Raw genomic sequence first — 13,005 nt, forward strand, 5'->3', positions numbered from 1 at the left:
CTTAAAGCTTTTAGCAATGTTTTTATTCATAAACTAATACTGTCATTATCATAATGGAAAAACCTCTCATCTTAAAGGAATTCCAACATCTGTGTTTGGAATTAGTCACCTACTGAAATTTTTGAAAGGGATTAAAAATCAAGTTTCTAACTTCCCACCGACTGAGTAATCTTTGACTTAAATTAGGCATCGGACCCTACTTGCTTCTCTACGTCTGAGTAAAATGCCCATCTCTTCTCTTAGGTGTCTGTATATCTTTGTAAGTAAGAGATTATGGATTCAAGAGCCTTCTTATTATGGTTACAGAGTGTATGAACATACATACAGATATGCTGTTACCTGGTCCAATATCTCTTGTATAGGGCAGTTTGTGATTTAAATAGTCCTGTTCTAACCACCTGATTTTGAGCTCTTTGAAAGAGATAGGGTCTCTTAATTTTCAAGAGTTTGTGGTCTTACTCTGTGCTACTACTGCTCAACTTGCTAAACTCTTTCCTGGCATGTGCCTTGGAACCAAATAAGTTCAATTGTGTTCAGCGTTTTCCATGCCAGCAGAGCACAAAGTCTTCATTTAATACAGCAGAGTACAAATTGAAAAGCTAGAAAAGCAACTGTGCACTGCAGAGTGTTCAATTTGAACACTGTGTGAATGCTTTGTGGAAAGTGCTTTGAGTAAAAAATCACAATTTGGTTTGTCAATTGGAAATTTTTTCAACACTGAGATAATATTCCTCACTGTTTTTGGAAATCCGTATTTGAGATGGGCTAAATAAATATTGATGGGTGCAGCTGTGAGCTATGAGATAGTATTTAATACCTTTTCTAATGTAATCATATGTGTTAAAAACAGAAACCATCTGGAGAGGAATTTTCATTGTACCAAGAATAATTTTACATTTCTATGGATCGCATCCATCTGTATTATTTTTTGTATGCATTATTTACATGCTGTTTTATTGTTACTTTGTTTTTAATAGTTCTTTGAATAGTAGATCTTAAACAGATTTAACTAAACTAGAAGTGCAATAATAGTTTTGAAAAATGAAAGAATTGAAAGGATTTTTTTTTAACTTTTTCCTGGGTTGCAGTTTAAATCTTTGATTTAGACTTTTTCTTGCATAGTTGTTAAATCTGATTGCTGTAAGGACAAATTTGTTTCTGTCTAATGAATATATTTTAGTTTCTACTGAAGGCCGTAACTTTTAACCACACACACCTCTACCCCCAGTCCTCAATCTTTTCCTCTTAGGTTTGTTTATTCACCAGCTAGGAATGACACTTGCAGTATTAGAATAAACTTTCCCACACTGCTTTACTTGTGAAGTTCACTTTACAAAGGAGCTTCACAATATCTGTTTCTCTTAGTATGGCTACTCATTTAATGTGTATGGGAATCCTAACTTTAGAAAACAAATGAGTAGTATGATGTCACTTTCTATGTTATCAGCCTGTTTCCAGCATCCACTTCATGCATGGAACTGAGTTGGTTAAAGAAGATCTTAAGGGGAATTTGCTGATTTGAAATGTTACCTGACGAAAACTTATTTAAGGGTAAATATTTGTAAAAACTCTGACAGTCAAGCATAATTCAGAATATTTTTATAAACAGAGACCATTGGTAATACAAAAGCATTGTTTGGTTGAATATCATGATACTGAAATGATTGTGCTTGACTGAATAGATCTTCTGTGAAACTAATGAACGTAGATGAAATTATGTATTATTTGGTAGGTACTTACTCTGCTATGTAACACTGAATTTATACGTTGTAAAAGTGCTTACGTAGCATTTTAACTGAGGAAATGTTCTTCAAAAATAAACCTCTATGTGTCAATAAATTTTGACTAGAAGTAATGATGTTTCAGAAAACGAAAAGAAGTTTTTAAGGTCAAGCCTTATTTCTTGTTTTCCATGAAAGGAGTTTATCATAGACAATGGAAGAAGACCTCTTTTTCCAATACTCCTTATAAAATGGACCTTAAATTCTGAATGGGAAGAGCTGCATGTAGCAATGAAGCTTGTCGGGTTCAGTTAGGTTTTGTTGCTGAAGCTGCAAACAGGAGCTACATCTGTTTTCATGTTAGTTTTTAATTCTATTAGCTAATCCTTTTTAACCAGTGTAGCAATTGAAGATATTACTTCAACTTTTCAAGACTGCTGCAAAGAAGCCCAGACTGGAGTGCATCTTGACAGAAAATATATATTAAACAGTAGCTTGCACCAGCTAGATAAAGATTTTAAGGCTTTTTTTTTTTTGGCCGAAATTTTTAAAGTTGTCTTTTAATCAAAGTGTAAGGAAGACTTGGCTGCTAACTGTGGCTAGGGTGTTTTTCTTCTGATGTGGGTTTCCTAGCTAGAAGTGAGCTGAATCTTCTAAAGTTCCTATTGGCAGAATAGCTATTCTTAATGCTGGTTGTTCTTAATGCTGGACAGCCTGTTGTAGTGTGAAAAGACTTTGTAACCTATTTAATTTATTGGTGCCCATCAGTTTCCTGCTTTTCTGATAGAGAAATTTCTGAAAATCTGTTGTAATTTTCTGTAAAGGATCTTATTTTAACGAAAAGACTAATACAAGTTGGTTAACCATCATAAAATCATGGGATGAACAGAAGCACAGTTATTTCTTTTTTCTTTTTCACTATATTTCTGCTTTAAAGCATGTGTTTAGTTTAACAACAGATTCTCAGTTTTATAACGTTTCCAAATCTAATTTTTCTTTTTTGAGAGTTGGAAGATCACATAAAGCAAATGACTGCAATGTTCTCTACTCGGGCCGTGGTAAAATTAGATTGTGTTTGTATTGACCAACAAACAGTGTATGGAAACTAAATGTGCAATTTGGAGGAAATTAGTTTTGTCCATTTTAAACCATTAATGTATTAGATATGTCAATTATAAATGGAATGACTGTTGATTTGGCCTGAAAACATCTGAGCTAATTTCCGTCAAGGAAAAAATCACTTAAGGCAAAGTATGATGATACATCCAAGGAAGTCTAGCTATTACATTGTGAATGTTTAAAAAATGGCTATTAGGTCGAATGCTGTCTTTAGCAGATGGTGTTCTTTTCTTTAACAAGCATGTTTTTAAATAAAACTTGCTTCTTTCCTGTTACACTGTAAACAGAATTTGTCATTTGGTATTCAGTGAAATACATATCCTGGGAATGATGCCAGTGGTAATGTCAAACAATCTTGAATTAGTAATGTTGAGAAAATTTAAAATAAGTACATTTAAGTTTATAAGAATTCTGGTTAATTTGATTTACTGTGGACCTTTTTAACAAGGGCAAAAAAAAAAAAAAAGGAACAATTTTGTGTCAAGTTCTCATAGCTACATTTCTATCTCCTTTTTTTGTTAGTTATTGGCAGATGTGTAATGAAACGTTTCAAAATGCTTTATCTGAAAAAATTAAAAGGCTGCTATTATTTTCCACAATGTTTTTCTCAACATTTATTAGTTAGCATCAGTTAGTTCTGTTAATTAAACTAATAGTAATATTAGTTAATTCTGATTTCATAGAAGCTGGAGAGAGGATTATACAAACATGAACTACAAATAAAATCTCATTCTGCTAGCCTGGTACTTTGAAATTCACTAAAATCTGATGAGTTAAATGAATTTGCTGGGACAGATAACAGGATCTGGTTTTTCATTTCAGTTTATATTAACACTTTTCATTTCTCCACTGAGCTGTTTTGAGCAAGTCACAGTGTGTAGTTAGATAAGAATCACTTTCTACTAATACTAGTTGTATTTAAAGTGAAGTATAGCACAGTCAATAAAACACAAGTATTGCTTTAACACTAGTGAGTGTACATGTCCTAAGAAAATCTCATGTAAACTTTGGATGCAGTTAACAAGTTCTATTTGAGTGTTAGTAAACTTTTGTATAGCGAATCTATGTGTCTGAAAACTGCGTTTATTAGTCTTGTATTTGTTCTTGTATTCAAAGAACGATACAGGATTCAGAGTGATCAGTTGGAAGACCTTTGGCTGGTAACAAAAGAGCTCATACACCGACTAGAAGAGCATTTCAGGAAGCAAAACTGCAAGGATTTTGCATGTACCTTTTCTGGTTCAATTCCCCTGCAAGAATATTTTGAACTAATTGATCGACATTTTGAGGTATGTTACATAAAATGTGACTTTCCAATGGTCTGCTAGTTTAAAATTGGATTTTAGTGCAATGATTAATCAGATTATAACTGCAGTATCCATAGGTATTTGGCTTTCAGAAAATACAAAGTTTTGTCTAAGGGAAAGTCTCTTCAGATTTAAAAAAACCTGCCCTTGTAGAAGTATCATTTGAGGCTCAAGGAAGATTGCCAGGCCAGAAATAAAATAAATGTAGTTACTTTTTCCTGTTTGGCCATGCAGGTGACAATGAAAAATCTCCAGTAGTTCAGCTAGCTTGTAGAAATAACTAATAAAATAAAATACATGTATTCTTTTCCCTATACCTTTCCAATAAAAAGTGAGAATTGCAATTTGGAAATTTCTGTTAAACTCATCTATTTGAGTAAAAGCAACAACAAATGTATGCAAGAATGAGAAATACTATTGCTTGTTTTTTCATGCTGATGAATTTTCTGTGAGGTGGAGCTGTCACCGCCCAAAAGATGGAAGGTGTCATTGGGATTTTCTGGGATATTTTGAGTAGTCAGCCTAGATCCTGGTCTATATTTCAAGCTCCTGAGTAGTTATTATATTGTCTTTCAACTGATTTGAGAGTAAAAAATGTTTATTTTTTTTTTGAGTGACTGTTTTTGTAGAAATACCTCAAACCTAGCCTTCTTTATATTGTACAGCAAGCTTAAATACATTGAAGTTCAAAATACAGGTGTGATGTCTGGGATGCTAATTTAAACTCTAATTATATTGCAGCTGGCTCTTTTGAAATTTCTGAATTTATGCTATAATTATCTGGTCTAAAAATGTCAAATGATCTATAAAGACATATCTATGCTTCCATCCCTGTTAGTTTCAACATACTGTTTTTTTTTGGCAAGCTTAGGAGAAAATTACCTGAGTTATCCTTTACCTGATGTCCCTTTTTTCCTACTACTTCTAGTAAACCTTGATAGTGTTTCTTTTTTCCTTAGCACCTCTGAACTTTTTTTCATAATGATGTACTGACAGAACGACATTTACTTATTTTTAAATATAATCTGTTATGTAAATTAAAGAAACTTACCTTTTCTCTTCATTTTGAGGCATTTTTGCCTGCATTTGGAAAGCTGTATGTCTAGATGTTTCTTCTGCTAGCTATAACATCAACTGTACAGAGGTATCACAGCTTTTTGAAAGACTCATCTTTGGTAATTTTTATTTTTGAGGCACGTACTGGAAAGTATGCATCAGGTGCCCAGATAATAAAAATTATTATTTTATCTTTTAATCATTTTATCTTTTAAATGTTCTTCTGTGAACACTTCAAGGAATTTTGTTGCTGTTCGCTAGTCATTATAGATAAAGGGAAAAAGGATTTAACTTCAGAAAAGACAACCATTCAAACAGTACAGAATTCAGTACTTCTATTCATGCTGAAGGAATAACTATTTGCTTTCTACTGCAGTGAATATCAAGTCCAGTACACTGTATATATGTCATAAATAGCACACCAAACCAATAAGAACCAAGTGTCTTGGTGGTGAAACTTCATTCTCGTTAATAAGCTTCTAGATGAGATATTTATGCATTTCACAGGTTATTGTGGCTGTTGACGATTAGTTTTGATTTCAGTAGCAAATGATAATTCTTGAAAGCGTTAAACTTTACAAGGTGTATAAAGTATGAAACTGGCATGAACGGCATCATCTTTGAGTATTTTACTCTGTCTCAAAACTTTTCCTGTCCTTCTCTTGTTTCATTTGGAATGTGCATACATGAATGTATATGACACTTAATTCTTGAAAACCCTTGAACTGCAGCTACGTTTGAATGCTGAGAAGTATCAGGAGATGTTATCTGAAAGGGCTGTACAGTTTCGAGCTATTGAGCGGCGACTGCTGACACGATTCAAAGACAAAACTCCAGCTCCTCTTCAACATCTGGACACCTTGCTAGAAGGAACCTTCAGAGAGGTCAGTATAGTTTGATTATGAGCCTAACCTTTCTTTATCTTCTTGGTAAAACTCGGCTTAAAGCATATAAGCTATGCTTTCCTGGTTACATTTACCATCCAAGAGACCAGGAAGCAGTAATTTGTTTAACCTAATAGTCCCTGTAACTTTCCAGATGATTTGCAATAGTTTTATTTAATCTGTGACCACAAAATCTTTACTCCTGGGTCATACCAGCTTGACAGCACATCATTCTTTCCTAACTGATGTTGATAGTGTAAATATTTTATAGTTCATGTGAAAATATTTTATAGTTCATAGCTTGTGTAAATATTTTATGGTACACTGTAAACTAGTGGAATGGTTTCGCTGGGCTAACATTCACAACAAAATTGTCTGAGACTGACCATGTCCTTCCTATGGGGATTTATGTTCTAATCATTTCAGAATGTGGTATCTGCAGAAGAACAGTGTTTTTAAAAAAAGTAATCCTTCCCAAACCATCCCCATACTGAACAAAGAATAAACCAATTTTTCTTCCTGCCTCAGCTCTGTGTTGCTTTAGGATAAGTTTTTCATGATGTGTCCTCTTTGTTAAGAAGTTATTTTATGTGTTTTGGGCTTTTCTATTGGAGGATCTGATTTTACATTCTGACATGCCTTGTTTCAGAAGCTGAGTCACAAGTAGAGTTCTTACTGGAAAAAAGATTTACCTTTGCAGTGTTGTATATCACAAAAGCTAAAATCCAAAGGTGTTAAAGAAAAAGTAATTCTCCCTACAATTTCATCTAAGAAAACATTTATTTAAATTGGACAAAACTGCTTTTCCATGTATGCTTATATGTAAGTCAGATTTGCTTTATTCCAGTCTGTACTGAGTTCACAGGAATATTCCAGTCTTTACTGAGTTCACATGAGTTCACATGAGATGATTTAAGTTTGAAAGTGGGGATTTTCTGGTTACTTTAATAAATACTAGGTATTGTGCTAGATGGGTTATTGTTTAACACTTCGAAATGGCATGACTAAATAAGCCTGAAAGATTAACATAAGTGAGTTTCTTGAGTCTGCTTTTGCTGTGTAGAACTTTTTGCCTTTAGACTTAGGGCAACTGGGATATGCTTGATAGTTTTCTTGTGTAGTTGATTTGAAAGCTGAATTTTGAGAATATGGCAGAAGTCAGGTTGTTGAAGTAGATGCATATTGCCAAAGCTTATTTTATAAAGTCTTTCAAACCACCACTAGATGGATGCTTTTCTTAACATTACTCTTGTAGGCTCTTTGAATTGGAGTTAGAGTAGTTGAAAGAAGAATGAGGAAAAAGATTTCTTTTCAAAGAAGAAATGCTTACATTTTTTCATAATTGTTTAAACTTGGTAGATTTCTTGGTAGATTTCCTTTGTAATTTCTTTTCTTTGTGGGAATCCCCTTCCAAAAAAGAAATGTTGTTATTGTAACTATACACAAAGTGTAGTAAAAATGGTGATTGCCATAGAGACCCCACTGCTGCATGTGTTATTTTGAAATTGAGAGCTGTGGTAGGATTTAATATTGACTCTTCTCTGGGGATGAAATGAAATTGCTCAATATTGCTTTTTTGTATTAGAAAAGAACTTTTTTTTTTAAATTCAGTATCATATTCTGTCTTTATTTGAACAAGTATGTCTAATGGAAATTGTTGAGGTATTCAAAATATGATAAATGTGTTTTCTGAAAAGGAATAATGAGGCTGTTTAAATATGAACAGTATGAAGTCTCACTCCAAAAATTCATTTGGGCATGTAGCTTTTTGACACTGAAATAAATATGCCTTTTCTTATAGTTGTCTGAGAATCTCATATCCTCTCTTATGTTAAATATTTTTATAATGAGAAAAGAAAAAATTGCCTTGTTTTATTCCCTCATTTTTCACTAAAGTAATTGTTATGTGCAATGCAAAGTAAGGTTTTGTTACTTCTCACATTGTGTTTTGTACTTGGAAGGGAAATGTGTGTATTTTGGTTTTATAGTGTATTCCAAACCTTTTCATCTAGAGCGGAAAGGGCTTTACAGTTAGTGTGTGATTTTATCCGTCATTTTAACACAGAATTTCCAGGTCTTGGGCACTATATGAATTACATTCTTAGTAGAATAACTATTATAGCGTAGGATTTTTTTTTTTTTTGAAATAGTATTATAACCTCTGCAAATCCACAGAGATATAAAGGTGTCTTGTATTGCTGCCTGCATTTCTTTGCAGATGTATACCTTTTTATGAACAACTTTTAAAATACAAATCAAATAAGGAATATTCAACTCATGTAAGTTTCATTTCCAAGGCGTGATAAATACTTTAAACATGTTCTGTATGGTTTCTTTGCCCACCTGCAAATAGTTATGAATTTCTGAAGTGATTCAAATTTTACAACTAAAGTAGATTGTAAATGTTAATTTTCAGATTTTCAGCTTCAAGTAACAGTTGTGTTTGTGTGACAGGCAGGTAAATGTACAAAGCCAAAGTTACAGATTTCAAACTGGAGAAAATTAATCAAGCTGCATTTCATTCCCCGGTAAAAAGTATTTCTATTTATGAAGTAATTTTTTGCATTAATCCTTGTACATTACCAACAAGGCAGGCCATATTTAGTGCCCCAATAAAATTACTGATTGGTCTATTAAAAGGAAACTTTAGCTTTACCTTCCATCTTGACAGTAATGAAATGTGTAAACAGGCATCAGTGCGTGCGATGATGAAAAGCTTGCTTTCAGTTTTTTAGTCCTGTTTATATTTTCTTCTAGAATTTGACTTTCTGAAGTAATATTTTAGATCTACATAGATTCAAGTGAGTGTTAACAACAGTTAACAAATAGTGACATCAGGTGTTCCATTCTGGAAGGAAAAGGAAAGCTGTTATGTACATAGTAGTCTTGTACATTTGGAATAGGAAATGTTATTCTTATAATCTTGAAGGAGGATTTGTAGGAAGGTAAAAATAGAAAAAAAAAATCAATGAAAATAATAGAAAAAATCAATTCAAAATAGATGCTGTTTATATACCCATGAAATTCTTGATCTGCTAAAAAAAATAAGCAGCGCACGTGGACATGTGCTAACACTTGCTCTAAGAAAGAATTTTAATAAGATACATTTAAAAGCCATTAAATGGTAGTTGAGATTCCATATATGTTTTGTAGTTTAAAGGACTTCAAATATGAAATGAGATTGTAGCAAATTTTATGGTAGCTGTTGTAAACAACATGTACTTTGTATAATGCTCCCCTACTAGAGACATATTGTGCTTGAAAGTGCAGTTTAATAATATTTTATGTCTACAATGTGTTTTCTGTCATAATAGAAAAAAATATTCATAGTTTGGCAGTAGCTGCAGGTTCTTACCCTGAAATCATAATTTTCATGCATTACCTCTTGGCAAACATTACTTGGATTTCCAGGTACAAGCTGGAATTAATAAATGTCATAAAAATGAGATGCTTCAAATTCTTATTTCAATGCACATGGATTTTATCCTACTGAATATAAGCAATATTTAGCTGTAAGCTGTGTTTAATTCTGTTTGGAAGCCTACCACAGTTACATTCTTTTGGGGAAGGAGGAGGATGAATTTTAAATATGGGGTGGAGTTCTCCCAGGGCACTGACTGCTCTTTAGCCACTTTTAAATACTTAAAACATGAATCTGAGACAAGACTGAGCAGTTCCAGTTTAAAAAAACAATGTAATTACAAAGAAATCACTTCTACCTTGCATTGCTTCTGTTACTATTAAAAAAAAAAAAAAGCCAGAAAAAACAAGGCAAATCATGATTTTTCCTGTATCCTCACACTTTCAACATATATAGTATAGTTCCCTTCCTATTCTTTGATGGCACTATTGTGCAGTGCCTCAGGTTTCCCTGTGTTCTGAGGTCTCTTCATCCCCATCCTGTAAAACCACTGACTTTCTTATGCTTTAATGATGAGATCTTATCTTTTGCTGTTGGCCCCAGTCTCCCTCTGGCAGTTGCTTATTTGTGCACTGTCAAACCAGCACATGAATTAGTGCTGACTCGCAGTAGCCACCTACCCAGACAGAAGGGATGGTGCCCTCTGCCTCAGTAGAAACAGTTAGATGTTTCTCCCCTCCCGTTCTGCTGATAAAAATAAAATAAATAAAATAAAAAAAATCACATATAGAGGAACTGAATGATTTCAGTTCATGTTAAAATTTTGTATTGTCGTTGGAAGTGACAGTTTCTAGGAATGGACTGACAGAACAAATCTGACATAAATGGCCAGCAACCATAACTTTAGACATCTAGACTTAAGAACTACATATTTTCCAAATTGGGTCTTTTTTTAAAGATCAGTGGTGCGCTTTATCTTTTCCTTGAGGTTTTTTATAAATTTGAGACTATCTTCCATTAGTGAAAGGATTTAACACATTTTTCTAACCAGAACTAATTGATGCTGAAAATTTGCTTCCTTTATTTTCTCCTAATTCAGCTATTCCTCTATGTTCGTATTATTTATTTTAGTACTGAATGACCTGTCTCTCATAAACAGTTGGCTGTAAGTAGTAATAAGGTGATTTTCAATGTGATTTCCTAATCATAGTCAGTAAACAATTAGAATTTGTATTTAGTATTTAGCACACAGTTTGTTTTATCTTATCTTGGTCTTGCATCTTGTAAGTTCTGTATATAAATTGGATCTTGAAGAGATAAATGCACATGGAATTTTTCACCTAAAAACTCTTCTTGAAACAAATAGTCTTTCTGATTTAAAGAAGTGCTTATAGGTTTTCTTTTAAGGTAGTAGGAAATAACACAATTCCTACAGATTTGTTTTTCAGTGTGACTTCCCTCATCTGTTCTTCCTTCTGGAAAATAAGTGTAGTTTTTTGTCATCAGTCTGTTAAAAGTTGACAGCAAACACAATTGCTTCCTAGTAGAGACAACATAATTCCTTATTTAGACTAAAGAAGGCAATTCCATCAGGAGGATCCATTTTAATTACTTACATGTCAGTAAACTGTATAGGAATTTGTTGCCTGTTACTGAGAAAGCTTCATCCACATATAAAGGTAGCCTTTTTCCTTGAGGTCTGAGATGTGAGCTGTCCCCTCATATACAGCCCTGGAAGTTAGTTGGGCAGCTTGGAGCATTCAGTACAGACTTCTGAAGAAACAAATGCATTTTTGCAAAGGATTTGGAAGCCAGATGTGTCTAAATGAATGCACTGGTTCATTTAATTAGTAACATCACAGGAATTGTCCTTTCTCTTTCATATGGAAGTCTTGAAGAAAGGTGCATATATTTTCAGAACTTTGTGAACTTCGTTAAAAAGCTGTTTCTTTGACATAGCCTAATTTAAACAGAAAGATGGACTATCTCATGTTTTTGAGATGAAGTTTAAGCAACTGCGCTATTAACTTAGGACTGGCCCACAGTTCTATGGTTTTTTGTTGCAGCACAAGATTGATGCTTAAGTGTCCTTCTGTTGTTTGTTGTTCGTTTGGGTTTTTTGTTTTTTTTTTTTGTTTTTTTTTTTGTTTTTTTTTGGGCCACTGTTTTGATCCTCTTGGAACTCTTCTGTTCCATGTCATTTTCAGAATGACTCTGAGTAGCTGTACTACATGACAGGATCTATTCTGGTCTCTGGTCTTAAAAGTTTATGTTTTAGTAATCAAATCTAAATCTAACTTCATTTTCTTTTTCTCAAAGAAAAATATTTAGAGCAGCACACAATCAAAGCATGTAAGATCAGATCTGCAGCTCAAAGAACATGCAGCTCATATTAAGCAGTTAACTTTTTTTTTTTAATAGAAGCCTCCAAAAAAAGTAAGCTGTGATACAACAAAGTGTGCAAACTAAATGTATGAAGAAACAGAAAATCTTTTTCATCCCTGAGCAAACTTAGAAGGCCAAGGGAGGTGCACTAAATATTTATGTTTCTTGAGATTTTGGCAGAACGTGTAATTAAACTAAATTTTGGACAGAACTTAAAAGAACTTAGAATCCCTCTGAGCACATCTTACTTAACTAGACAATTGTGAGGAATTTTTAGCCCAGTGTTACTGATCATGCATGTTATGTTTCTCTTTTGTTGTGGTTTGTGATTAAGCAGGAGTGTTGCAACCTTGTCAAGCAATATTTTATATATTTAAATAGTGTGTGCTGGTTCTTGTCCATTTTAGAGTATTTGACACTATCAGGCAAAATTAGTTTTGGGTGTAAATCATTACAGCATTGAAAGAACTACTTGATTCCAAATCTCTGAAATGCAGCACTTCATATAAAAACCAGTTAACAGTTTAAAAATATCTAAAGGTTAGCATACTTTGTCCTCCTTTTGGAACACTTGTGATCACTTTTCTGAACAGATCATTGGCTGATTTAAGTCCTCATTTTTCCTGAGGTTATAACACATGGGGTTCTGGCCCAATGTCCTTTTGCTGGGGGTATTGTCACACATCTGATTCACCTGTGTTCAGCGTCAGCTAGATGTGAATGTGAGGCCATCTGGAGGCTTTACACCCGTGTCAAACTCAAAAAAAAAAAAGGTGTACTAATAGCATTCCCATAGTACTGCATTGATGTAGCTATGTGGCTCCCAGGTGGGGATGGTGCTCCATCTCCTGCCTTTCAGCTGGTGTGGAACAATTCTATGACTGTCTGCTACATTCTCTGCAGCTCTGTTTTAGTCTCTTGCTGTGCTGCTGGGAGCTGTACCAAGCAGTACTTCAGGTTAGTATGCTCTAGGTTTGATTTTGTATCTCTCCTGCTCAGATTTTTCTGGAATCCAATTAACTCAAACTGGTGACAACTCTTTAGGCTTTGTCCAGTTCCTGGTACTGAATTCTCCCTGAATGTATATTTGACACTTTAGGTACTTTATAATTCTGTGAAGGAATTTTTAAATGTGCATGTGTACATGAATTTTCTTGTTATAACGAAAAATA

General features: G+C 33.6%; 1 protein-coding gene across 5 annotated transcripts in view; it reads left to right on the forward strand.

The window, feature by feature from the left end:
* BBS9 (Bardet-Biedl syndrome 9) overlaps positions 1 to 13,005 on the forward strand; it is a 292,130-nt gene that overhangs the window by 67,430 nt on the left and 211,695 nt on the right. For all 5 annotated transcript variants that reach the window (XR_012054621.1, XR_012054622.1, XM_032747134.3 and 2 more), the window contains exons 18-19: positions 3,957 to 4,129; positions 5,935 to 6,087. Coding sequence is in view for 3 of the 5 variants with exons in the window: in XM_032747134.3 (XP_032603025.3) it covers positions 3,957 to 4,129; positions 5,935 to 6,087 (326 nt within the window). In the remaining 2 variants the exon portion in view is untranslated. The remainder of the gene's footprint in view (positions 1 to 3,956; positions 4,130 to 5,934; positions 6,088 to 13,005) is intronic.

This window comes from Taeniopygia guttata, chromosome 2 (genome assembly GCF_048771995.1).
Source record: "Taeniopygia guttata chromosome 2, bTaeGut7.mat, whole genome shotgun sequence".
Taxonomy (NCBI): Eukaryota; Metazoa; Chordata; class Aves; order Passeriformes; family Estrildidae; genus Taeniopygia; species Taeniopygia guttata.